The following is a 27,883-nucleotide window of genomic DNA, read 5'->3' on the forward strand; positions in this document are numbered from 1 at the left end:
GCACTTTATGGACGTCAACATTCGACAGACCCTAAACGACACCGACAACGAAGCGCGAAGCCACACGAAACACACGAATCAAGAACAATGCATTCCCCCACGACGCCGACCTAGCTGCCGAGACACGTTAGCCTGCCGAAACACGTTAGCCTGCCCAGACAACAATAAGAAAGTAAAATGAGGTGATGTCTTTTGTGTCCTTTTTTTTCTTTCGGTTTTGGAGTACTGCCTTTTCCCAATGTTCTCGAACTTAGGATTTCATTTGAAGTCATTGTCAAATATTGCAGAGCATCCAGCTAACAAAGCAAGACAGCACACCTGTTACCTACATTACAATAGTTATGTAGTTAGCATTTTACGGCAAAACTAATTCAGCTAGTGAGTATCCTACTGCTGTTAAGCTAACTTAACTAGCTGGTGCCTACTTCTTCTTCATGTCTTTTTGCCCTGAGGGTTTATTTTGGCGCTTTTGCTGTTGTTGACTTGTTTTTTTACTGTTGTTGACTTGTTTTGCTGTTGTCTTGTTGATGTTGTTGACAGCCCGTGAAGAAGAAGCAGCGAGCGCGAGTCATGGAGTTCTTCATCGACGTGGCGCGGGAATGTTTCAACATCGGCAACTTCAACTCCCTGATGGCCATTATCTGTAGGTGTTGTTGTTGTTGTTGTTGTTGTTGTAGGTGTTGTTGTTGTTGTAGGTGTTGTTGTTGTTGTAGGTGTTGTTGTTGTTGTAGGTGTTGTTGTAGGTGTTGTTGTTGTTGTTGTTGTTTCCCCCACCACTACCTTGTGACAACTCCCTCATGGCCATTATCTGTAGGTGTTGTTGTAGGTGTTGTTGTAGGTGTTGTTGTTGTTGTTGTAGGTGTTGTTGTTGTAGGTGTTGTTGTTGTTGTTGTTGTTGTTGTAGGTGTTGTTGTAGGTGTTGTTGTAGGTGTTGTTGTTGTGTTGTTGTGTAGGTGTGTTGTAGGTGTTGTTGTTGTTGTTGTTGTGTAGGGTTGTTGTTGTGTTGTGTTGGTGTTGGGTTGTTGTAGGTGTTGTTGTGTTGTGTTGTAGTGTTTGTAGGTGTGTTGTTTTGGTGTGGTGTTGTTGTAGGTGTGTTGTTGTTGTTGTTGTGTAGGTGTGTTGTGTAGGTGTTGTTTTTGTTGTTGTGTAGTGTTGTTGTTGTTGTAGGTGGTGTTGAGGTGTTGTTGTAGGTGTGTGTTGTTGTAGGTGTTGTTGTAGGTGTTGTGTAGGTTGTGTAGGTGTTGTGAGGTGTGTTGTAGGTGTTGTTGTTGTGTTGTTGGTGTTAGGTGTTGTTTGTGTTGTTGTTGTTGTTGTTGTAGGGTTAGTTGTAGGGTTGTTGTAGTGTGTTGTTGTGTTGTGTAGGTGTGTTGTGTAGGTGTTGTTGTTGTTGTTGTTGTTGTTGTAGGTGTTGTTGTTGTTGTTGTTGTAGGTGTTGTTGTTGTTGTTGTTGTAGGTGTTGTTGTTGTAGGTGTTGTTGTTGTTGTAGGTGTTGTTGTTGTTGTTGTTGTTGTAGGTGTTGTTGTTGTTGTAGGTGTTGTTGTTGTTGTAGGTGTTGTAGGTGTTGTAGGTGTTGTTGTTGTTGTAGGTGTTGTTGTTGTTGTTGTTGTAGGTGTTGTTGTTGTTGTTGTAGGTGTTGTAGGTGTTGTTGTAGGTGTTGTTGTAGGTGTTGTTGTTGTTGTAGGTGTTGTTGTTGTTGTAGGTGTTGTTGTTGTTGTTGTTGTAGGTGTTGTTGTAGGTGTTGTTGTTGTTGTTGTTGTAGGTGTTGTTGTTGTTGTAGTTGTTGTTGTTGTTGTAGGTGTTGTTGTAGGTGTTGTTGTAGGTGTTGTTGTAGGTGTTGTTGTAGGTGTTGTTGTTGTTGTTGTTGTTGTAGTTGTTGTTGTTGTTGTTTGTAGGGTTGTGTGTGTGTTGAGGTGTTGTTGTAGGTGTTGTTGTTGTTGTAGGTGTTGTTGTTGTAGGTGTTGTTGTAGGTGTTGTTGTTGTAGGTGTTGTTGTTGTTGTAGGTGTTGTTGTAGGTGTTGTTGTTGTTGTTGTTGTAGGTGTTGTTGTTGTTGTTGTTGTAGGTGTTGTTGTAGGTGTTGTTGTTGTTGTTGTAGGTGTTGTTGTTGTAGGTGTTGTTGTTGTTGTAGGTGTTGTTGTAGGTGTTGTTGTTGTTGTTGTTGTTGTAGGTGTTGTTGTTGTTGTTGTTGTAGGTGTTGTTGTAGGTGTTGTTGTGTTGTTGTAGGTTGTGGTGAGGTGTTGTTGTGTGTTGTGTTGTTGTGTTGTTGTAGGTGTTTTGTTGTTGTGTAGGTGTTGTTGTAGTGTTGTTGTAGGTGTTGTTGTAGGTGTTGTTGGTGTTGTTGTAGGTGTTGTTGTTGTTGTAGGTGTTGTTGTTGTTGTAGGTGTTGTTGTAGGTGTTGTTGTAGGTGTTGTTGTTGTAGGTGTTGTAGGTGTTGTTGTTGTAGGTGTTGTTGTAGGTGTTGTTGTTGTTGTTGTAGGTGTTGTTGTTGTTGTAGGTGTTGTTGTTGTTGTTGTTGTAGGTGTTGTTGTTGTAGGTGTTGTTGTTGTTGTTGTAGGTGTTGTAGGTGTTGTTGTTGTGTAGTGTTGTTGTTGTTGTAGGTGTTGTGTTGTATGTGTGTTGTAGGTGTTGGTGTTGTTGTAGGTGTGTTGTTGTGTAGGTGTTGTTGTTGGTAGTTTTGGGGGTTTGTTGTTGTTGTTGTAGGTTGTTGTTGTTGTTGTTGTGGTGTTGTTGTTGTTGTAGGTTGTTGTTGTTGTTGTAGGTTGTTGTTGTTTGTTGTAGGTTTGTTGTTGTTGTAGTGTTGTTGTTGTAGGTGTTGTTGTTGTTGTTGTAGGTGTTGTAGGTGTTGTTGTGTTGTAGTGTGTTGTTGTGTTGTGTTGTTGTTGTTAGGGTGTTGTTGTTGTTGTGTAGGTGTTGTTGTAGGTGTTGTTGTAGGTGTTGTTGTAGGTGTTGTTGTGTTGTAGGTGTGTAGGTTGTTGTTGTTGTTTGTAGGTGTGTGTAGTTTGTTGTGTTTGTAGGTGTTGGTGTAGGTGTTGTTGTAGGTGTTGTTGTTGTAGTGTTGTTGTTGTAGGTGTTGTTGTGTTGTAGGTGTTGTTGTAGTGTTGTTGTTGTTGTAGGTTTTGTTGTAGGGTTGTGGTGTTGTTGTTGTGTAGGTGTTGTGTTGTTGTTGTAGGTGTGTTGTTGTTGTAGGTTGTTGTTTGTTGTAGGTGTTGTTGTTGTAGGTGTTGTTGTTGTAGGTGTTGTTGTAGGTGTTGTTGTTGTAGGTGTTGTTGTTGTAGGTGTTGTAGGTGTTGTTGTTGTTGTAGGTGTTGTTGTTGTTGTAGGTGTTGTTGTTGTTGTAGGTGTTGTTGTAGGTGTTGTTGTTGTAGGTGTTGTTGTTGTTGTTGTTGTAGGTGTTCTTGTTGTTGTAGGTGTTGTTGTAGGTGTTGTAGGTGTTGTTGTTGTAGGTGTTGTTGTTGTAGGTGTTGTTGTTGTAGGTGTTGTTGTAGGTGTTGTTGTTGTAGGTGTTGTTGTTGTAGGTGTTGTAGGTGTTGTTGTTGTAGGTGTTGTTGTTGGTAGGTGTGTTGGTGTAGGGTTTTGTTGTAGGTGTTGTGTAGGTGTTGTGGTGTAGGTGTTGTTGTGAGGTGTTGTTGTTGTGTGTTGTAGGTGTTGTTGTTGAGTGTTGTTGTGTGTTGTTGAGGTGTTGTTGTTGTTGTAGTTGTTGTTAGGTGTTGTAGGTGGTTGTTGTTTTTGTAGGTGTTGTAGGTGTTGTTGTTTGTTGTAGGTGTGTTGTTGTTGTGTTGTTAGGTCTTGTTGTGTTGTAGGTTGTGTAGGTTGTTGTGTTGTAGGGGTTGTTGTGTTGTAGGTGGTGTTGTGTGTGTGTTGTTGTAGTGTGTTGTAGTGTGTTTGTTGTAGTGTTGTTGTTGTAGGTGTTGTGTTGTTGTGTGTGTTGTTGTTGTTGTGTTGTAGGTGTTGTAGGTGTTGTGTTGTTGTGTAGGTGTTGTTGTAGTGTGTTGTTGGTTGTTGTTGTTGTTTGTAGTGTGTTGTTGTTGTGGTGTGTTGTTGTTGTAGGTGTTGTTGTTTTGTTGTAGTGTTGTTGTTGTAGGTTGTTGTTGTTGTTGTAGGTGTTGTTGTTGTTTGTTGTGTGTGGTGTTGTTGTGTGTTGTAGGTGTTGTTGTGTTTGGTAGGTGTTGTTGTAGGTGTTGTTGTTGTTTGTAGGTGTTGTTGTTGTAGTGTTGTGTAGGTGTTGTTGTTGTAGGTGTTGTTGTTGTTTTGTTGTGTGTAGTGTTGTGTGTTTTGTTGTTGTTGTAGTGTTGTTGTGTGTTGTTGTAGGTGTTGTTGTAGGTGTTGTGTGTTTGTAGGTGTTGTTGTAGGTGTTGTTGTTGTAGGTGTGGTGTTGTTGTAGGTGTTGTTGTTGTAGGGGTGGTGTTGTTGTAGGTGTTGTTGTTGTAGGTGTTGGTGTTGTAGGTGTGTATGGTGTTGTTGTTTGTAGGTGTTTTGTTGTTGTAGGTTGTTGTTGTTGTAGGTTGTTGTTGTAGGTGTTGTTGTTGTAGGTGTTGTTGTTGTTGTTGTTGTAGGTGTTCTTGTTGTTGTAGGTGTTGTTGTAGGTGTTGTTGGTGTTGTTGTTGTTGGTGTTGTTGTTGTAGGTGTTGTTGTTGTAGGTGTGTTTGTAGGTGTTGTTGTTGTAGGTGTTGTGTTGTGTTGTGGTGTTGTTGTGTTGAGGTGTTGTGTTGTTGTGGTGTTGTTGTGTGTGTGTGGTTGTTGTTGTAGGTTGTTGTTGTAGGTGTTGTTGTAGGTGTTGTTGTTGTAGGTGTTGTGTTGTGGGTGTTGTTGTTGTAGGTGTTTGTTTTGTAGGGTTGTTGTTGTTGTAGGTGTTGTTGTTGTAGGTGTTGTAGGTGTTGTAGGTGTTGTTGTTGTTGTAGGTGTTGTTGTTGTTGTAGGTGTTGTTGTTGTAGGTGTTGTTGTAGGTGTTGTTGTTGTTGTAGGTGTTGTTGTTGTTGTAGGTGTTGTTGTTGTTGTTGTTGTAGGTGTTGTTGTTGTTGTTGTTGTAGGTGTTGTAGGTGTTGTTGTTGTTGTAGGTGTTGTTGTAGGTGTTGTTGTTGTTGTTGTTGTTGTAGTTGTTGTTGTTGTTGTAGGTGTTGTTGTAGGTGTTGTGTTGTGTAGGTGTGTTGTAGGTGTGTTGTTGTTGTAGGTGTTGTTGTTGTTGTTGTTGTTGTGGTGTTTGTTGTTTGTGGTGTTGTGTTGTTGTTGTTGTAGTTTGTTGTTGTGGTAGGTGTGTTTGTAGGGTTGTGTTGTGTGTTGTTGTTGTAGGTGTTGTTGTTGTTGTAGGTGTTGTTGTAGGTGTTGTTGTTGTTGTTGTTGTTGTTGTAGGTGTTGTTGTTGTTGTTGTTGTAGGTGTTGTTGTAGGTGTTGTTGTTGTTGTAGGTGTTGTTGTAGGTGTTGTTGTTGTAGGTGTTGTTGTTGTTGTAGGTGTTGTTGTTGTTGTTGTTGTTGTTGTAGGTGTTGTTGTAGGTGTTGTTGTGTTTTGTTGGTGTTGTTGTTGTTGTGTGGTTGTTTGTTGTTGTAGGTGTTGTAGGTGTTGTTGTAGGTGTTGTTGTAGGTGTTGTTGTTGTTGTTGTAGGTGTTGTTGTTGTTGTTGTTGTTGTTGTTGTAGGTGTTGTTGTTGTAGGTGTTGTTGTTGTTGTTGTTGTAGGTGTTGTAGGTGTTGTTGTTGTTGTAGGTGTTGTTGTTGTTGTAGGTGTTGTTGTTGTAGGTGTTGTTGTGTGTGTTGTGTGTAGTGTTGTTGTTGTTGTAGTGTGTTGTGTGTTGTGTTGTAGGTGTTGTTGTTGTAGGTTGTTGTTGTTGTTGTTGTTGTTGTAGTGTTGTAGGTGTTGTTGTTGTTGTAGGTGTTGTTGTAGGTGTTGTTGTTGTAGGTGTTGTTGTTGTTGTAGGTGTTGTTGTTGTTGTTGTTGTTGTTGTAGGTGTTGTTGTAGGTGTTGTTGTAGGTGTTGTTGTTGTTTTTGTAGGTGTTGTTGTTGTTGTAGGTGTTGTTGTAGTGTTGTTGTGTGGTGGTGTGTGTAGGTGTTGTTGTAGGTGTTGTTGTTGTTGTAGGTGTTGTTGTTGTTGTAGGTGTTGTTGTAGGTGTTGTTGTGTTGTAGGTGTTGTTGTAGGTGTTGTGTTGTTGTAGGTGTGTTGTTGTTGTAGGTGTGTGTTGTTGTAGGTGTTGTGGTGTGTGTGTTGTAGGTGTTGTTGTTGTTGTAGTGTTGTTGTTGTTGTAGGTGTTGTTGTAGGTGTTGTGTGTTGTAAGGTGTTGTTGTAGGTGTGTGTAGGTGTGGTGTTGTAGGTGTTTGTGTTGTAGGTGTTGTTGTGTAGGTGTTGTTGTAGGTGTGTTGTGTTGTTGTTGTTGTTGTAGGTGTGTTGTTGTTGTATGGGTTGTAGGTGTGTAGGTGTTGTGTGTTGTATGTGTTGTGTAGTGTTGTTGTGTAGGTGTTGTTGTAGGTGTTGTGTTGTTGTTGTTGTAGGTGTTGTTGTTGTTGTAGGTGTTGTAGGTGTTGTTGTAGGTGTTGTTGTTGTTGTAGGTGTTGTAGGTGTTGTTGTTGTTGTTGTAGGTGTTGTTGTTGTTGTAGGTGTTGTTGTAGGTGTTGTTGTTGTTGTAGGTGTTGTTGTAGGTGTTGTTGTTGTTGTAGGTGTTGTTGTTGTTGTAGGTGTTGTTGTTGTTGTAGGTGTTGTTGTAGGTGTTGTTGTTGTTGTAGGTTGTTGTTGTTGTTGTTGTGGTGTTGTTGGTGTTGTTGTAGGTTGTTGTTGTTGTAGGTGTGATGTTGTTGTAGTTTGTTGTTGTTGTTGTGTTGTGTGTAGGTTGTTGTGTTGTTGTGTAGGTGTTGTTGTGTTGTTGTTGTAGGTGTTGTTGTTGTGTGTTGTTGTTGTTGTAGGTGTTGTTGTAGGTGTTGTTTGTTTGTAGGTTTTGTTGTTGTGTTGTTGTGTGCCCCCCCCCCCCCCCACCTTGTGACAACTCACTCACCGGCTCACTTGCTCTAAACACAAAAGGCTTTTTTGTTCAACAGTCAGGAAATCCGATTACTAAATGCAATCTGTATTTTCAGCGAGACTTTGTACCTTCCTAACCCCTATAACAGCCTTAACCCAAAATCACAGCGTTTTATTTAGTCACTTTAAATAGTCTTTCAAATATTGCTTATTTACTTGTATAGGAATACTCCCCCCCCCCCAAAAAAGAATTAACACATTTGGCCATAGAAATGGTCCTTGACCTGAATAGAAAGGGTAACTTTCAGCTTCAATTGATAATCTTGAACAGAGTGGCTCTAATACGTCCCGATCTATCTTCGACTCCAGCTTGTGACCTTCCCCAGGGTCCGGGCACAAAAGTCTGGGTTAGTTTGGGGTCCTTGCCCCAGGCTTTAGGCTGCCAGAGCCATCCGACGTGGTACAGGGGGTCCTGAGTGGCCAGGGAAGAGGGCAGCTGGTCAGGCCTTGAGGTTGGGGAGGAGGGGGTGGATGGGAGAGGAGGGGCAGCTGGGAAGTCTACACAAACACCCATATAGACAGATGGTCAGCACTGACCAGAGAGGGAAGTAGGGAGGGAGAGGGGGGATTGGCAGGAGAGGGAAGGAGGGAGGGAGAGGGGGGATTGGCAGGAGAGGGAAGGAGGGAGGGAGAGAGAGGGGGGATTGGTAGGAGAGGGAAGGCAAAAGGGGATGGTGGGAGGGAGGGAGGAACGGCTGGGTGGAGGGAGGGTGGAGGCCCGAGGAGTACCAGCTGTCCCAAGCCCCTCTCTCCCTGGAGATGAAGCCACAAGCAGAGCCCCTCAGTCTCCAGGGACACAGAGGGAGGTATTACAGGGTCAGTGGGTTATAAAAAGGAAAGACAAACAGGACCCTGGGAAAATAGGCTCAAAACAAAATATGCCCTCCTGAATACATACATACGCATGCACACACACACCTGATTTACCATATGGGAAGCATAGTGTTGAAAGGGGAAGCGAGGCGTGTGTGAACACTATTGTTCGTTTGGCCTCTGCCTCACTGCTTCTAAAGAGGAGGAAGAGAGGTGGAGAGGTGGAGAGAAAGAGAGGTGGAGAGAAAGAGAGGTAGAGAGAGAGAGAGAGAGAGAGAGAGAGAGAGAGAGAGAGAGAGAGAGAGAGAGAGAGAGAGAGAGAGAGAGAGAGAGAACCAACAATGGGTGCAAGGAGGGGGGTCTGTCTCAATGGAATAAAAGCTGTGTGTGCACACTCGTTTCTCACCCTTCTCTCTTGTCTTGCTCTCTGCAGCTGGGATGAACATGAGTCCTGTCTCTCGACTGAAGAAGACCTGGAGCAAAGTCAAGACGGCCAAGTTTGACATCTTGGAGGTAATTGCTTGTTCACCTGCTGCACTGAGCATCATACAATCTAGCTTCAAAAGCCAGCTAGTTGCCTAACAGCTTCAAAAGCCAGCTAGTTGCCTAGCGAACCTTCCCATGTTACACTGTAAGCCTCGTTGTGTTTGAAGTGGTATTATCACAGTGATACTCTACCTTCAGAAGTGTTGAAATGTTAGCTCCAAGAAGATGGAGGAGGGAGAAGGGGGTCCGAGGGGATGGGTAGCCCCAGACGGCGAGCTCTACCTGGGGTTCAGATCAGCTCCCTGGGGGTCCGTGGAGGAGCCAGGTATGGACCTTCAAGTCAGCAGATGTAAAGTAGCAGATTAAAGGGATAAACCAGGTTGGGCCCCAGTGGAACCCAGGAACAGGTTTCTCTCTCTCTCCCCCCGTCTCTCTCCTCTCTCTCCCCCCGTCTCTCTCCTCTCTCTCCCCCCGTCTCTCTCCTCTCTCTCCCCCCGTCTCTCTCCTCTCTCTTCCCCCGTCTCTCTCCTCTCTCTTCCCCCGTCTCTCTCTCTCTCTCTTCCCCGTTTCTCTCTCTCTCTCTCCCCCCTCTCTCTCCTCTTCTTCCCCGTCTTCTCCTCTCTCTCCCCCCCCCGTCTCTCTCCTCTCTCTCCCCGTCTTCTCTCCTTCTCTCTCCCCCGTCTCTCTCCTCCTCTTCCCCCGTCTCTCTCCCTCTCTCGCCCCCCCCGCTCTCTCCCCTCTCTCTCCCCCGTCTCTCTCGTCTCTTCCCCCGTTCTCTCCTCTCTTCTCCTCTCTCTCTCTTCTCTCTCTCTCTCTCTCTCTCTCTCTCTCTCTCTCTCTCTCTCTCTCTCTCTCTGTGTTGATAGCTGTGGTGTTGGGTTATTGTCCTCCCTGTGTTGATAGAGGTCAGAGGTCAGAGTGTTGACAGTGTGGTGTTGGGTTATTCTGCTCCTTCGTTGTTTTGAGGGGTCAGAGTGTTTGGGCTGGTTTGATGACTCCATCTGTCTTGCAGTTTATGTGCGTCCGGTTGATTTGGCAGGGACGGTTTATGTGGGACTGTGAGTGATTGATAGTCATTGAGATGCCTTCTCCCACAAGCATTCAACTTTTGGGGGGGGGGGGGGGGGGGGGGGGGGGGGGGTGGAGTAGGGGGGGTGGAGTAGGGGGGGTGGTTGAAGGGAACTCCAAGCCTGGCCAATAACTTACTAACCACCATACAGTCCCTTTGGAAAGTATTCAGACCCCTTGACTTTTCCCACATTTTGTTCTTTTTTCCTCTTCAATCTACACACAATACCCCATAATGACATCACAATACCCCATAATGACATCACAATACCCCATAATGACATCACAATACCCCATAATGACATCACAATACCCCATAATGACATCACAATACCCCATAATGACATAACAATACCCCATAATAACATCACAATACCCCATAATGACATCACAATACCCCATCATGACAAAGCAAAAACATTTTTTATTTTTTTATATTCACATAAGTATTCAGACTCTTTACTCAGTTGAAGAGTTGAAGCACCTTTAGCAGCGATTACAGCCTTGAGTCTTCTTGGGTAAGATGATGCAAGCTTGGCACACCTGTATTTGGGGAGTTTCTCCCATTCTTCTCTGCAGATCCTCTCAAGCTCTGTCAGGTTGGATGGGGAGCGTCGCTGCACAGCTATTTTCAGGTCTCTCAGAGATGTTCGATGGGTTCAAGTCCAGGCTCTGGCTTGGCCACTCAAAGACATTCAGAGACTTGTCCCGAAGCCACTCCTGCGTTGTCTTGGCTGTGTGCTTAGGGTCGTTGTCCTGTTGGAAGGTGAACCCTCGCCCTAGTCTGAGGTGCTGAGCACTCTGGGGCAGATTTTCATCAAGGATCTCTCTGTACTTTGCTCCGTTCATCTTTCCCTCGATCCTGACTAGTCTCCCAGTCCCTGCCGCTGAAAAACATCCCCACAGCATGATGCTGCCACCACCATGCTTCATCGTAGGGATGGTGCCAGGTTTCCTCCAGATGTGACGCTTTGCATTCAGGCATTCAAAGAGTTCAATCTTGGTTTCATCAGACCATAGAATCTTGTTTCTCATGGTCTGAGAGTCCTTTAGGTGCCTTTTGGCAAACTCCAAGCGGGCTGTCGTGTGCCTTTTACCGAGGAGTGGCTTCCGTCTGGCCACTCTACCATAAAAGCCTGATTGATGGAGTGCTGCAGAGATGGTTGTCCTTCTGGAAGATTCTCCAAAGAGGACCTCTGGAGCTCTATCAGAGGGACCATCAGGTTCTTGGCCATGGCCAAGGTCTTCTCCCCCGATTGCTCAGTTTGGCTGGGCGGCCAGCTCTAGGAAGAGTCTTGGTGGTTCCAAACTTCTTCCATTTAATAATGATGGAGGCCATTGTGTTCTTGGGGACCTTCAATGCTGCAGAAATTTTGTGGTAACCTTCAACAGATCTGTGCCCCGACACAATCCTGTCTCGGAGCTCTACGGATAATTCCTTCGACCTCATGGCTTGGTTTTTGCTCTGACATGCACTGTCAACTGTGGGACCTTATATAGACAGGTGTGTGCCTTTCCAAATCATGTCCAATCAATTGAATTTACCACAGGTGGACTCCAATCAAGTTGTAGAAACATCTCAGGGATGATCAATGGAAACAGGATGCACCTGAGCTCAATTTCGTGTCTCATAGCAAAGGATCTGAATACTTATGTAAATAAGGTATTTCTGTTTATTATATTTTAATACATACAAAAATGCCCAAAAATCTGTTTTAGCTTTGTTGTTATAAGGTATTGTGATGTCGTTATGGGGTATTGTGATGTCGTTATGGGGTATTGTGATGTCGTTATGGGGTATTGTGATGTCATTATGGGGTGTTGTGATGTCATTATGGTGTATTGTGTGTAGATAGCTGAGGATTTTATTTAATCTCTTTTAGAATAAGGCTGTAACATAACAAAATGTGTGAAAAGTCCAGGGATCTGAATACTTTCCGAAGGCTCTGTATGTTTAGAATTACATTTTAGCTAATAGTATTGCAGTCAATGCACTTGTTATCCCGTTCAGACTAAAGCATACGATGCAATCTCACTCTCTAATGATGTGGCTAGAAGAAAGCGTTTCATAACTAAATATTTTGAACGTAGGACTGACTTTCTGCTGAGCTGACACTGTAATTTTTTTTTTTTTGTTTGTTGAAAACTCTGTTTATTAAGTTTTACACACACAGACAAGACAAAGCAATATAAATAATATACTCAACTAGAAAAAATACAAATAATACATATAAAAAAAATAACTTTAAAGATACCATACTTTAGACAAGTTAAACACACCAGGCAGAAGGCTACAAAAGGTTAAAGGGCAATCTATAGTATAGGGACAGAGCAAACACCTCACCATTGTTCCTGTAAACAGTCAAGGGATGGGGTGGAGAAATGCAACCACTCACAGACAGTCAAGGCCACAGACCAACCATCCACTGGACCAAAAATAAAAAGTTTACAATGCTTTAAAATAAAAAATGAATAATAATAATTTTATGTAGGCGTGAACAGAATTAAAAAATAAAAATAACTGGGAAAAACAAGCTCACACCTTAGTCTCTGCCCGGGCAAGATGAACAAGGCATCCACAGGTCACAATCAATAAGCACATCAACCTTAATGCCCCCCAGCCCCACCCCAGAAAAAAACACAGAGAAATGCTCATCCAACCTCTAAGTCACAGGGGGGTCAAATACAGACTTATTTTGGTTTTAATAGGAATGCCATCAGAGGATGGACTGTTTAAAGTAAGACCGGAATGGAGCCCAAGCCTCATTAAACAGTTTGGGGTTCCCACGTGAATTTAATTTAATTTTTTCTAGTTTCAGAGAGCACAACACATCTCTCACCCAATATTTATAAGATGGGGGAGCTGCCATCTTCCAGTTCTGTAGTATTAGCCGTCTAGCTAAAAGAGTTGTATAAGCAACAGTGTCCGACTGGATTCTTGACAGGGGGGTACCTATGGGCAGTACTCCAAAAAGGGCTGTAAGGGGAGAGGGATCTATAACAGTGTTATATATATCAGAGAAACATTTAAATATTAATTCCCAGAAACCTGACAGTTTATGACAGCCCCAGAACATAAGCAACAGTGTGGCTGGTTCAATTTGACATCTGACACAGGTAGGATCAAAATCAGAGAATATTCTTCCAAGTCTGGCCCCAAACCAGTGGATACGGTGAACCACCTTGAATTGAATGAGGCTGTGTCTAGTGCTAAAAGAGGACGAATGCACCCTGCGCAGCACAGATTCCCAGGTGTCTTCCCCAAGTTCCTCCCCCAAATCCTTTTCCCATCGAGTCTTTAAAGGCACCAAAGAAGGGTTCTGTAAGTCATGAATGATTGCATATACATCTGAAATTGCGCCCCTAGGAAGCTTGTTCAGCTCCAGGATGCTCTCTATAGCTGTATTCGCAGGCCTATGGGGAAATTCAGGTGTGTTAGCTCTGACAAAGTTCCTAGTCTGGAGATAGCGGAAAAAGTGGGATTGGGGGAGGTTGAACCTTTCCTGTAGCTGAGCAAAAGAGGAAAATGTATCATCAAAGAATAATTGGGCTAGTGAGGAGAGGCCTAGTGAGTGCCAGATGCCAAAAGCCCCATCATTCAAAGATGGAGGAAATAAAATGTTCTGATTGATTGGGCCTGATAGAGAAAAGCCTCGGAGGCCAAAGGCTAAACGGAACTGATTCCAAATTTTAAGAGACTGCTTTACAATTGGGTTGACACACCTTTTGCCTAGGGACACTGGGAGAGACGAGCACAACACAGAAGAAAGTGCAGCAGGTTTACACGATTCAGACTCCATCTGGACCCAGATTGGTCTAGGGCCAGTAGGATCAGTCTGCAGCCAGTACAGAAGGGCTCTGAAATTTGCAGCCCAATAGTATGTCTGAAAATTTGGTAGAGCTAAACCCCCCAATGACTTAGGCTTCTGTAAATGTTTTCTACCAATCCGTGGTACCTTGCCATCCCAAATAAAATGCATGAATGTTTGATCCAGTGAAATAAAAAAAGATTTTGGAATAAAAATGGGTAAACATTGAAATAAATATAGAAATTTGGGCAACACACTCATTTTAATGACATTAATCCTTCCGATAAGAGAAAGAGGTAGCGCATTCCAAAAAGTAAAATATTGTTTCAAACTGTCTGCTAGAGCAACCAAGTTTTCCTGAAACAGATTTGAATATTTCCTTGTCACTTTAACTCCCAAGTAGGTGAGTTGATCCCGGACAATCCTAAACTGAGAACTTGTAAAAGAGCACTTTAAAGCAGCCTTGTTTACAGGAAAAAGCTCACTCTTGCCTAGATTCAGCTTGTACCCTGAGATTGATCCAAACCTTTTAAGAACAGATAAGGCGCGTGGCAATGAGGTATCAGGGTTAGAGATAAACAAAAGGAGGTCATCCGCATATAGCGAGACTTTCTGCTCTGAGCCCGTCCTGCTTATTCCTTGAATGGCATCATTAGAGCGTAGTGCAATGGCGAGAGGTTCGATTGCCAAAGCAAACAACAAGGGGGAGAGTGGACAGCCCTGTCTGGATCCGCGGTGCAAGGGAAAATAGTCAGAGGACAAGTTGTTAGTCCGTACCGAAGCCATGGGGGAAAAATAAAGAATCTTTATCCACGCAATGAATTTGGGGCCAAAGCCAAATCTATAAAGGGTAGCTGTTAGGTAATCCCACTCAACGCGGTCAAACGCTTTTTCTGCATCAAGTGAGACCACCACCTCTGGGTCCTCCGACGCAGGGGAGTACAGTATATTCATAAGGCGCCTAATATTGAAAAACAAAAGCCTATTTCTCACAAAGCCAGTCTGGTCAGAGTGTATTACTTGATGCAGCGAGCCTTCCATACGGATGGCTAAAAGCTTGGCTAGGATTTTGTAATCACAGTTTAAAAGCGAGATTGGGCGATAGGATCCACATTCCAGGGGGTCTTTGTTTTTCTTTAATAGTAATGAAATTGAAGCCTGATAAAGACTAGGCGGTAGCTTTGAGGTATTAAGGCACTCTGCAAATAGTCGAGACAAGAATGGGCAAAGCAGACCAGAAAACGTCCTGTAAAATTCGGTTGGAAAACCATCCGGACCCGGTGATTTACCACTTTTCATTGCGGACACTGCTGTTGCAATCTCCTCAGGTGTAAATTCTTCTTCTAGACAGTCATGGGTGTCTGTATCAATTGAAGGCATATTCAGGCCATTAAAGAAGGAATCAATCAGCAAAGGGTCTTGAGGGGATTCAGAGGTGTATAGCGCAGAGTAAAATTGTTTGAATTGATCATTGATCTCTTTATGTATAACTGTGGTGGCACCAGACGGGGTCCTTATTTGTGGGATTAAACGTGAGGCCTCAGATTTACGGATCTGATGTGCAAGGAGTTTACTGGCCTTGTCGCCTTGTTCATACACTCTGTACCGAGCTCGCAAGAGTAACTGTTCAGCTTGCCTGGCAGAAAGCTCATCAAATTCAGATTGGAGATGACACTGTAATTCTGATCTCTCCCTCTCTTCCTCCCTCAGCACCAAATGGACCCTTCCGGTAACTTCTACAATTACAGAACGGCGTTGAGAGGAGCGACACAGAGGTCCAGAACAGCCAACAGCACGAGAGAGAAGGTGAGCCTCGATACCTCACATCAGGACCTGGTATTTCATAAAACCTGTTAGAGTACGAGATCTAGTAGATTCTGATTTCTTCAAATGGTGGGAACGTCCTCTGTTCTCCCAGAGCCCATCTATGTAACCCTGTAACCCTAACCCAGAGCCCATCTATGTAACCCTAACCCACTTACAGGCTGACCTGTGTGCATCTTGGTTTTGTCCATCCCCACCAGACACGTTCCTGACACGCTGGTTAAAATACCAAAACCAACTGTGAACCAAATTAATTAATTTGGGGACAAGTCGACACAAACATTCATGAACCTTTAGCTAGCTTGGAGTCATACAAAATGGTATCTCTACTTAATCCACAGATAAAAAGATTTAATATCTCCTCGTTCGTTCGTTCTTCTACTTCTTCTTCTTCTGTGGATTTTATATGGCGCTTGACAACCAACTTTTAGGCGCATTACTGCCACCAACTGGACTGGAGTGTGGACCTCGTTCATCTTTCAATCCGCCACGTGAATGTCGTTAAAACCGACGAGGAGATGGGAGAGGCGGAACTTGCGGTTTGCCACACGTCACAAATAGAACCAAGTTCTATTATAGCGCCCGGCTACTCAGACGGCTACTGTTGATGAACGCCAACGGTATGGATGAAATTATTGAATGACGGTGTATGTGTTCAATTTAATTTGCAACGCGGCCGGTTTGATCAGCATTGTTAGCGAAAACAACGGAAAAAAATGTTCCATCTCTCTCACAATTGATAAGCAGCGACTCATTGTGGAGATGGTGGTGTCACTCGTTCTTCACTTTCATGTAACCAGGAAACAAGTGGAGAGAACACGTTCCAATCTGGCATGTCTGGAAAGCAGCCTTCCGTTTGGTCTGACGTTCATCGTCTCTGCTCAGTAGTCTCATTTTATTTACACTAAACTTTTGGTTGGGTTAAGACATCGTTACATAACGAAGCCTCTGAAGCAGAGAAGTCAAGACATAAATAGGTCAGCTGTATGGACGTCAAAGAGAACTCATTTACTCCTTTTCAGTTAAAGGGGGGGGAGAACTGCTTCACTTGTCTCTCTCTCTTTTCTCTCTCTCTCTCTCTCTCTGTCTCTGATTGCGTCTTTCTCTCTCTATCCCACACTGACGTGACCGCGTGTGAACCGGCCAGCCTGTTCCAATCCAGCTAGCGTCTTAGCCTAGCGGGTTAGCCTAGCGGGTTAGCCTAGTGTGTAGCAAGTCCCTGAAGGAAGAGTAAACATAAACAAGTTGTTTATTGATGTCAACATGTATTAGATTAGCAAAAGTGTTAGCGTAGAGTCAACAAAATGCTGAGTGTTTCTGTTAGGGAAGTGAGGTGGGGAGCTGTGTAGATGTTGAAGGGCCCTGGTTGGCTGCGCAGACAGACGGTAAAGGGTCATAAGACGGAATGTTCCAACTTCCCAGGCAGAACACTGCAATGCTCTTGTGACTTCTTCTAGAGGGGTTTTTGTTTATGGGTCAAAAAAGTATATTTCCACACACGACACCCCACATGGGGTGGACTGTATGGGTCTTTCTGGAACATACAGTCCAGTGGTAACTTTGTTTATGCAACATGTTCCCAGATATCTCTCTCTCTCTCTCTCTGTCTCTCTCTCTGTCTCTCTCTCTGTCTCTCTCTCTCTCTCTCTGTCTCTCTCTCTCTCTCTCTCTCTCTCTCTCTCTCTCTCTCTCTGTCTCTCTCTCTGTCTCTCTCTCTGTCTCTCTCTCTGTCTCTCTCTCTCTCTCTCTCTCTCTGTCTCTCTCTCTCTCGCTCTCTCTGTCTCTCAGATCGGTTCTGTTTGTTTAGGGCCACAGTGTCACTGAGAGGACAGGGAGACTGAAATAATTGTGGACATACTGTGCTGTTTACTGTATTCCATTTGATATAATACCATTTTTGGTATTCTACAAGCATGTCCTCGTCTTCTTACACTGCCGGACCAGTGTGTTTAGGGCAAACTGTTGATCACTTTCAGAGAACCTGTCTGTTGTCACCATCTCTCATCGCTTCCATATAGGACATCCCGTTTCCTCCCCCCCTTCACCGCTCCCTCCCTCCATCCTTCCCCGCTCCCTCCCTCCCCCCCTTCACCGCTCCCATAAAGGACATTGCATTCCCTCCCTCCATCCTTCCCCCACACCTGTTCAGCCCTTCTCTCCAGTTTATACGCTGTGCTCTGTACACTGATCTGTGGTCAGTGCACTGATCTGTGGTCTGTACACTGATCTGTGGTCTGTACACTGATCTGTGGTCAGTACACTGATCTGTGGTCTGTACACTGATCTGTGTTCTGTACACTGATCTGTGGTCTGTACACTGATCTGTGGTCAGTACACTGTGGTCTGTACACTGATCTGTGGTCAATACACTGATCTGTGGTCAATACACTGATCTGTGGTCTGTACACTGATCTGTGGTCAGTACACTGTGGTCTGTACACTGATCTGTGGTCTGTACACTGATCTGTGGTCAATACACTGATCTTCGGTCAGTGCACTGATCTGTGGTCTGTACACTGATCTGTGGTCTGTACACTGTGGTTTGTACACTGATCTGTGGTCTGTACACTGATCTGTGGTCTGTACACTGATCTGTGGTCTGTACACTGATCTGTGGTCTGTACACTGATCTGAGGTCAGTAGGACACATCGTAGTCCAGTAAATACCCTGTGTGTTTCAGTCTGCTTTTTTCCATGTGCCTCATGAAAATAATATCCCACCCTTTTGGCCAAACCCAAACCACACTCTGTGACCTAAGTCTTTGTGGTGACATGGCTCTGAGTTATTTAAACGATTTGTGTTCTGAAAAACCACCTCAGCATTTTCTGACTTCTCTCTCTGGGTGAAGTGGGGAATTCGTTTGACGGGTGTTTTTTTGTGGTGATTAACAAAGAAACCAGCAGACTGTTACCTACTGGAAATCCCCTTGTACTGTTACCCAGGCAGCTGAATTAAATCCTCACCTCTTCTCTCTCTGTCTCCTCTCACTGTCTCCTCTCGCTCTGTCTCCTCTCGCTCTGTCTCCTCTCGCTCTGTCTCCTCTCGCTCTGTCTCCTCTCGCTCTGTCTCCTCTCTCTGTCTCCTCTCTCTGTCTCCTCTCTCTCTGTCTCCTCTCTCTGTCTCCTCTCGCTCTGTCTCCTCTCGCTCTGTCTCCTCTCGCTCTGTCTCCTCTCGCTCTGTCTCCTCTCGCTCTGTCTCCTCTCGCTCTGTCTCCTCTCGCTCTGTCTCCTCCATCTCTCTGTCTCCTCCATCTCTCTGTCTCCTCCATCTCTCTGTCTCCTCCATCTCTCTGTCTCCTCCATCTCTCTGTCTCCTCTCTCTGTCTCCTCTCTCTGTCTCCTCTCTCTGTCTCCTCTCTCTGTCTCCTCTCTCTGTCTCCTCTCTCTGTCTCCTCTCTCTCTCTCTCTAGATTGTTATCCCGTTCTTCAGCCTACTGATTAAAGACATCTACTTCCTGAACGAGGGATGCTCCAACAGGATGCAGAATGGTCACGTTAACTTTGAGGTGGGACGTTAAACGGGTGTCCTGACTCTCTGTGGTCACTAAAGATCCCGTGGCACTTATCGTAAGAGTAGGAGTGTTAACCTCGGTGTCCAGGATAAATTCCCAAATCTGGCCCTCGTACTACCTAATCATCCCCAGCTTCCAGTTGGCTCATTCATCCCCCCCTCCTCCTCTCCCCTGTAACTATGCCCCACGTTGTAGCTGTAAATGAGAATGTGTTGTCAGTCAACTTACCTGGTGAAACAAGGTTAAGTAAGGCCTTAACGTATCCCAGCTCCACCAGTTCCGAAAATGTCCCACTGCTAAGGGAGACATTATATTTATACTACATAGACAATGACAATTTTAGCGAGCTTCCCCCCACCCCCCTTATAACTGACAGAGAATGAGGAAGTGATACTTTCCATTGGTAAACCCCAGCTACACTACATCAGAAAAAAAAAGTGGAATTAACCTTTAAACTACTTTATATTATTGGAGACCTCCATATATGTCAACATACAGTGCCAGTCAAAGGTTTGGACACACCTACTCATTCAAGGGGTTTTCTTTATTTTTTTAAACTATTTTCTACATTGTAGAATAACAGTGAAGACATCAAAACTATGAAATAACACATATGGAATCATGTAGTAACCAAAAACGTGTTAAACAAATCAAAATATATTTTAGATTTTAGATTCTTCAAAATAGCCACCGTTTGCCTTGATGACAGCTTTGCACACTTTTGGCATTCTCTCAACCAGCTTCACCTGGAATGCTTTTCCAACAGTCTTGAAGGAGTTCCCACATATGCTGAGCACTTGTTGGCTGCTTTTCCTTCACTCTGCGGTCCAACTCATCCCAAACCATCTCAATTGGTTTGGGTGATTGTGGAGGCCAAGTCATCTGGTGCAGCCTGGAGGTGTGTTGGGTCATTGTCCTGTTGAAAAACAAATGATAGTCCCACTAATCATAAACGAGATGCGTATCGCTGGAAAATGCTGTGGTAGCCATGCTGGTTAAGTGTGTCTTGAATTCTGAATAAATCACTGACAGTGTCACCAGCAAAGCACCATCACACCTCCTCCTCCATGCTTCACGGTGGGAACCACACATGCGGAGATCATCCGTTCACCTAATCTGCGTCTCACAAAGACACAGCGGTTAGAACCAAAAACTCAAATATGGACTCATCAGACCAAAGGACAGATTTTCACCAGTGTAATGTCCATTGCTTGTGTTTCTTGGCCTAAGTAAGTCTCTTTTTATTATTGGTGTCCTTTAGTAGTGGTTTCTTCAGCAATTCGACCATGAAGGCCTGATTCACACAGTCTCCTCTGAACAGTTGATGTTGAGATGTGTCTGTTACTGGAACTCTGTGAAGCATTTATTTGGGCTCCAATTTCTGAGGCTGGTAACTCTAATGAACTTATCCTCTGCAGCAGAGGTAACTCTGGGTCTTCCTTTCCTGTGTCGGTCCTCATGAGAGCCAGTTCCATCATAGCGCCTGATGGTTCTTGCGACTGCACTTGAAGAAACGTTCAAAGTTCTTGAAATATTCCACATTGACTGACCTTTATGTCTTAAAGTAATGATGCACTGTCGTTTCTCTTTGTTTATTTGAGCTGTTCTTACCATAATGTACAAAGCTGTCATCACGTCAAAGGGTGGCTACTTTGAAGAATCTCAAATATAAAATATATTTTGATTTGTTTAACACTTTTTTGGTTACTACATGATTCCATATGTGTTATTTCATAGTTCTGTTGTCTTCACTATTATTCTACAATGTAGAAAATAGTAAAAATAAAGAAAAACCCTTGAATGAGTAGGTGTGTCAACTTTGGACTGGTCGTGTATGTGGTCACCAACATCAATCAGTGAATATTATTATCAGGTTGTGGTAAGGTTACAGACCTTCTTTATTTATGTTCATATTGTTTTCACATTGCTGAAATGTGTTCCAACAACAACACATTACAGTGTTTCAAATGTTATTTTAACATATTGTTTATTTTTAACATTGTTTTCAGAAATTCTGGGAGATGGCGAAGCGGGTCAGCGAGTTCATGGTTTGGAAGAAGGTGGAGTGTCCGTTTGAGAAGGACCGCAAAATCCTCCAGTACCTGCTCACCGCACCGGTTTTCAGCGAGGACAGTATGTACAACCCCCCCCCCCCCCCCCCACCCCAATAAAGGCTATTTTATTTGAACCTAGAAAAGGTTCAATGTACTAATGTCATGGTGTCATTTCAACTAAGTCAACTCAGGAAGACTACAGGAAGAATACAGGAAAAGCTGTTTTAATGTCCTGATGTGACTGTAATGAGTTGAGGCTGATGGTGTCTTGATGTCCTCTCCTCTCCTCTCCTCTCCTCTCCTCTCCTCTCCTCTCCTCTCCTCTCCTCTCCTCTTCCTCTTCCTCTTCCTCTTCCTCTTCCTCTTCTCTCAGCTCTGTATCTGGCCTCTTATGAGAGTGAAGGCCCTGAGAACCACATGGAGAAGGACAGATGGAAGTCTCTGAGGTGTGTGTACTACCCTCCCCGTGGTGTGTGTGTTCCCTGGGGTCAGCTTCATTCATCCTAGTTGTCACCCCCCCTCCCCTCCACTCGTCAACCAAAAGGGGGGGTACATGCTCATCCGCCCACTAGTCAATAACTCACACACACACACACACTGTGTTTTCACACACACGCTGACCCGTCCACTAGTCAATAACTCACACACACACACACAGTGTTCCCCTAAACACACACACACACACACAGTGTTCCCCTAAACACACACACACACACACAGTGTTCCCCTAAACACACACACACCCAGTGTTCCCCTGAACACATACAGTAATGTCATGCCATCATACACTGTGCTGTGTGTGTATCTCAGACATGATGGATGAAGAATCATTGTCTTTGTTCAGTGTGGTTGTATATTATCCTCAGAGCCCAGGGAGCTGACTAAGACCCAGTCAGCCAATCAGTTAGCCAGCCAGCCAGCCAGTCAGTTAGCCATTCAGTCAGCCAGTCAGTCAGTTAGCCAGCCAGTCAGTTAGCCAGCCAGCCAGTCAGTTAGCCATTCAGCCAGTCAGTCAGTTAGCCAGCCAGCCAGCCAGTCAGTTAGCCAGCCAGTCAGTTAACCAGCCAGCCAGTCAGTTAGCCAGCCAGCCAGCCAGTCAGTTAGCCAGCCAGTCAGTTAGCCAGCCAGTCAGTCAGTTAGCCAGCCAGTCAGTCAGTTAGCCAGTCAGTTAGCCAGCCAGCCAGCCAGCCAATTAGCCAGTCAGTTAGCCAGCCAGTCAGTTAGCCAGCCAGTCAGTTAGCCAGCCAGTTAGCCAGCCAGCCAGCCAGTCAGTTAGCCAGCCAGTCAGTTAGCCAGCCAGCCAATTAGCTAGTCAGTTAGCCAGCCAATTAGCTAGTCAGTTAGCCAGCCAGTCAGTTAGCCAGCCAGTCAGTCAGTTAGCCAGCCTGCCAGCCAGTCAGTGCAGTGCTGAAGGACTGTCTGACGGCTAGATGACAGAATCAAATCAAATCAAGTTTATTTTATATAGCCCTTCGTATATCAGCTAATATCTCGAAGTGCTGTACAGAAACCCAGCCTAAAACCCCAAACAGCAAGCAATGCAGGTGTAGAAGCACGGTGGCTAGGAAAAACTCCCTAGAAAGGCCAAAACCTAGGAAGAAACCTAGAGAGGAACCAGGCTATGAGGGGTGGCTAGGAAAAACTCCCTAGCCAGAAACATTGGCATGCTAACCACATGGATTGTTTAGTAGGCCTACTCATTACTCCCCCCTCCCCCCATTTATGTTTACACCACTATCACAAAATCATGTGTGCAAGCATCCATGACATGAATACATGCTGTCTTTTACACATTAACAACCCCCCCCCCCTCCCAAATGAAAGGGCCACTATGAAAATGTGTCCACTCCAGTATCTCTGGATAAGAGTGTCTGCTACATTTTTAAAAAATCATGATAATGAATGTGCAAACAATTGGCTCACAGCAAATACCTAAATCATCTTTCACAGGTGATATGTCTTCTATTGTATATATTACAGTATATCTGACTGAGCCCAGACCTGAATGTGTACCATCCCTCCAGCTAGTCCTCTTGCAGTGATTGGCTGGTTTAGGCCGGTCCTGGCTCCAGTAGGGTGAGATGGGCTGGGTGATTCCACCTGTCTGTCCGGGTGCTGTCACGTTTCTCTGATAGCCATCCAACCAGGCTGCTGTTGTTTGTCTCCCTTCCCCACTGCGACAGAACCTGTTACATCACTTCAGACTGGCCGTGTCAGCACAGCGTGCCTCTAGCCCGCCCGCCCACACACACACACACACACACACACACACACACACACACACACACACACACACACACACACACACACACACACACACACACACACACACACACACACACGCCTCTATCCCCACTGCTGATACACCTGGAGTATGGCTAAGAGCCTCTAGCCCAGCATTGTGCTTTATGACTGTTCCAGGACAGGAAAGTGTTGTTAACCCTTCTCTAAGTAGACACACAGAACAGACTGTGTTGTATTGATTTCTACTATTGTAGCAGTAATACATAGAAGAATCATTGTCTTTGTTCAGTGTGGTTGTATATTATCCTCAGAGCCCAGGGAGCTGACTAAGACAGACCTAGTCAGCCAGTCAGTTAGCCAGCCAGTCAGTTAGCCAGCCAGCCAGTCAGTTAGCCAGCCAGCCAGTCAGTTAGCCAGCCAGCCAGTCAGTTAGCCAGTTAGTTAGCCAGCCAGTCAGTTAGCCAGTCAGTTAGTCAGCCAGCCAGTCAGTTAGCCAGTCAGTTAGTTAGCCAGCCAGTCAGTTAGCCAGTCAGTTAGTTAGCCAGCCAGTCAGTTAGCCAGCCAGTCAGTTAGCCAGTCAGTTAGTCAGCCAGCCAGTCAGTTAGCCAGCCAGTCAGTTAGTTAGCCAGCCAGTTAGCCAGCCAGCCAGTCAGCCAGCCAGTCAGTTAGCCAGCCAGTTAGTTAGCCAGCCAGTCAGTCAGTTAGCCAGTCAGTCAGTTAGCCAGCCAGTCAGCCAGCCAGTCAGTTAGTCAATTAGCCAGCCAGTCAGTTAGCCAGTCAGTTAGTTAGCCAGCCAGTCAGTTAGCCAGTCAGTTAGCCAGCCAGTCAATTAGCCAGCCAGTCAGTTAGCCAGCCAGTCAGTTAGCCAGTCAGTCAGTTAGCCATTACTGCTACAATACAAAGATATAGAGATACCTGTTAGATGTCTTGCTAATAGATGTTCTCTTTCTTTCTTTCTGCCCCCCCAGATCCACTCTGCTAAGTAGAGTCTAGAGCTTCTGAACAGAACCATGTCAAACCCATCTTGACAACCAAGCCTTACCCTGCGGTGATGTCCGAATAGCAGTGTCCCTGTTTGGAAGAGAAACAACGATCTGTACTGTACTATTCAGCAGGACAGTATCTGTTTATGTTCCTCACTCATGGAGTTTTAGCGAAGAATCCCTCCAGTCGTGTGGCTCTTCTTCATGCTACGTTTCCAGGACAGCTTTTTTTCATCTCTTTGTATGAATTTTGTAGTCTTTTATTAAAGACGTTACGACGACCATCACGGCGACAAGAGGAAAACCCAGGGAGATGCTTTTTGTTGTTGTCCTTTTATCGTCTGCTGAAAACCGTTTTTTGAAACCCACCATGTATGTATTCACACCAGGTGAAACACAATTGATGCAAATTGTCCCCTGTGACATTTTTTCCAGTTGTATTTTCCGTTCTACAGAAGCTAGGAGTTGTCTGCTGGTTGGCCAACTGACTCAGTTCCAACAGGTGGAACAAACGAGCTGCTTTCGCTCTTCTTGTAATAAGCCGGCATTTTGTTTACTGGGAACCAGTATACTATGTAATGGTGTTAATCCTAACCTACAGCAATGTTGGTAGAGATATAGGAAGCTAACATTATTTGTAGTTTTGTTTGTGTGTGTAATTAGGTTTTAATATGCATTTGTTTGTCTGCGGTTATTGTGGATGCGCTCCTTTTTAACCCCGTTTGGTCGACCAAGCCTTGACAACTTTACCGCTAAATATGCTCAAAGTGCATTGGATAGCTAATATGATGTCATTTTTGTTTGTGTTTATATAAAGCTTTGTGATGATACTCTACAACAGGAAGAAACCTCTTCTCTCCTCATCCTTTATCGATGGGACCCTCAGCCACGGGCAGAGAGGTGTGTGGGGATTTTGTGAAGATAGATAATGGCACCCTATTCCCTATGCACTGCACTACTTTTGATAATCAGTGTTATAACACTCTGCCACTAGCCGGTATGTCCCTGATAATCAGTGTTATAACACTCTGCCACTAGCCGGTATGTCCCTGATAATCAGTGTTATAACACTCTGCCACTAGCCGGTATGTCCCTGATAATCAGTGTTATAACACTCTGCCACTAGCCGGTATGTCCCTGATAATCAGTGTTATAACACTCTGCCACTAGCCGGTATGTCCCTGATAATCAGTGTTATAACACTCTGCCACTAGCCGGTATGTCCCTGATAATCAGTGTTATAACACTCTGCCACTAGCCAGTATGTCCCTGATAATCAGTGTTATAACACTCTGCCACTAGCCGGTATGTCCCTGATAATCAGTGTTATAACACTCTGCCACTAGCCGGTATGTCCCTGATAATCAGTGTTATAACACTCTGCCACTAGCCGGTATGTCCCTGATAATCAGTGTTATAACACTCTGCCACTAGCCGGTATGTCCCTGATAATCAGTGTTATAACACTCTGCCACTAGCCGGTATGTCCCTGATAATCAGTGTTATAACACTCTGCCACTAGCCAGTATGTCCCTGATAATCAGTGTTATAACACTCTGCCACTAGCCGGTATGTCCCTGATAATCAGTGTTATAACACTCTGCCACTAGCCGGTATGTCCCTGATAATCAGTGTTATAACACTCTGCCACTAGCCGGTATGTCCCTGATAATCAGTGTTATAACACTCTGCCACTAGCCGGTATGTCCCTGATAATAATCAGTGTTATAACACTCTGCCACTAGCCGGTATGTCCCTGATAATCAGTATTATAACACTCTGCCACTAGCCGGTATGTCCCTGATAATCAGTGTTATAACACTCTGCCACTAGCCGGTATGTCCCTGATAATCAGTGTTATAACACTCTGCCACTAGCCGGTATGTCCCTGATAATCAGTGTTATAACACTCTGCCACTAGCCAGTATGTCCCTGATAATCAGTGTTATAACACTCTGCCACTAGCCGGTATGTCCCTGATAATCAGTGTTATAACACTCTGCCACTAGCCGGTATGTCCCTGATAATCAGTGTTATAACACTCTGCCACTAGCCGGTATGTCCCTGATAATCAGTGTTATAACACTCTGCCACTAGCCGGTATGTCCCTGATAATCAGTGTTATAACACTCTGCCACTAGCCGGTATGTCCCTGATAATCAGTGTTATAACACTCTGCCACTAGCCGGTATGTCCCTGATAATCAGTGTTATAACACTCTGCCACTAGCCGGTATGTCCCTGATAATCAGGGTTATAACACTCTGCCACTAGCCAGTATGTCCCTGATAATCAGTGTTATAACACTCTGCCACTAGCCGGTATGTCCCTGATAATCAGTGTTATAACACTCTGCCACTAGCCGGTATGTCCCTGATAATCAGTGTTATAACACTCTGCCACTAGCCAGTATGTCCCTGATAATCAGTGTTATAACACTCTGCCACTAGCCGGTATGTCCCTGATAATCAGTGTTATAACACTCTGCCACTAGCCGGTATGTCCCTGATAATCAGTGTTATAACACTCTGCCACTAGCCGGTATGTCCCTGATAATCAGTGTTATAACACTCTGCCACTAGCCGGTATGTCCCTGATAATCAGGGTTATAACACTCTGCCACTAGCCGGTATGTCCCTGATAATAATCAGTGTTATAACACTCTGCCACTAGCCGGTATGTCCCTGATAATCAGTGTTATAACACTCTGCCACTAGCCGGTATGTCCCTGATAATCAGTGTTATAACACTCTGCCACTAGCCGGTATGTCCCTGATAATCAGTGTTATAACACTCTGCCACTAGCCGGTATGTCCCTGATAATCAGTGTTATAACACTCTGCCACTAGCCAGTATGTCCCTGATAATCAGGGTTATAACACTCTGCCACTAGCCGGTATGTCCCTGATAATAATCAGTGTTATAACACTCTGCCACTAGCCGGTATGTCCCTGATAATCAGTGTTATAACACTCTGCCACTAGCCGGTATGTCCCTGATAATCAGTGTTATAACACTCTGCCACTAGCCGGTATGTCCCTGATAATTAGTGTTATAACACTCTGCCACTAGCCAGCCACTTTGCCAGAATAAATATAGACTTGGAGGACTGGACTACGCTTCTATCACTCAAGATTATCCATCCTGTGTGAGAGTGGTTGTGCCTACACACACACTGCACTCCCCCCTCATGAGTTTGGTAGTACAGAAATACAATGTGGTTGTATCGCCCCCTGGTGGTTTAGTTAAGTAAGTGCGGTGGAGGAGCAGAGTTGAGTGAATGAGTAGAGGAGATGTGTGTGAGAGCTGAGGATTTGGAATGTTTTTCCTCTGTTTAATGCTGGATCAAACTTTCCTTTTCTCCTATATAATTATTTTCACCAAATGTTGTTTTATTTATGATCCTCTGTGTAGTTATTATTTCATATTATGGATATTTACGATTATTTTATTGTATTTCTGCTTATTTAATTTTGTACTAGGTACATAATATACTTCAGTAGTTATCAGATATTGGCCTAACATTTTTTTTTATACAGGTTTATATGAAAACTTTTAGGGTACAAGCTAACACTATGAAGTAAAAAATTATGGGCGCGTTCCAGGCCGACTACATTGCAGGTGTTGCATAGCCGATGTCTATCCAGGCATTGTGAGATCTGGCAGGCGTCTGTAATTTAGTCAGTCTGGAACGCGGCCATTGACTGATGTCTAGCTTGCCTTGTCTTTGCATTTCTCCACTCTACATGATATTGTGGTGTAAATTATTCTGTTTTTCCTACCTGTGTTTATCTGTTTGTATTTGGCCTGTTATGATGGAATAGAGGATCTGTTTATTACTGAGTTAGTTGTGTTAAAAGAGAAAGTGACAAAGTTAATAAAAGATTGCCTAAAAGGTGATGAGGGACACTGTTCATGTTTTTTTTATTTTATGTCAGAGATTGACCGTGAAATACCAGAACTATCAAACAATACACATTTCAAACACGCTCACATGGACTGATGTTAGATTAAGGTTCAATGACAATGCGCCGGTAATAGCCTCTCCACAGTAATTATAGATGGGTAGCAATGAACCTTTTTTAATATAAAAC

The 27,883-nt window shown here is 44.3% G+C and overlaps 1 protein-coding gene across 1 annotated transcript in view; it reads left to right on the top strand.

Moving 5' to 3' along the window:
• The window catches only part of LOC120042055 (ras-GEF domain-containing family member 1B-like), a 70,574-nt gene extending 42,885 nt beyond the window's left edge, over positions 1–27,689 (top strand). Inside the window, exons 5-11 of the mRNA XM_038986947.1 lie at positions 541–643; positions 8,244–8,323; positions 14,884–14,979; positions 18,408–18,503; positions 20,519–20,642; positions 20,937–21,009; positions 23,776–27,689. Of these exons, the coding sequence (XP_038842875.1) occupies positions 541–643; positions 8,244–8,323; positions 14,884–14,979; positions 18,408–18,503; positions 20,519–20,642; positions 20,937–21,009; positions 23,776–23,800 (597 nt within the window). The 3' untranslated portion in view covers positions 23,801–27,689. The remainder of the gene's footprint in view (positions 1–540; positions 644–8,243; positions 8,324–14,883; positions 14,980–18,407; positions 18,504–20,518; positions 20,643–20,936; positions 21,010–23,775) is intronic.
• Positions 27,690–27,883: the final 194 nt, after the last annotated feature.

The sequence above is a fragment of the Salvelinus namaycush genome, unplaced genomic scaffold (genome assembly GCF_016432855.1).
Source record: "Salvelinus namaycush isolate Seneca unplaced genomic scaffold, SaNama_1.0 Scaffold608, whole genome shotgun sequence".
Taxonomy (NCBI): Eukaryota; Metazoa; Chordata; class Actinopteri; order Salmoniformes; family Salmonidae; genus Salvelinus; species Salvelinus namaycush.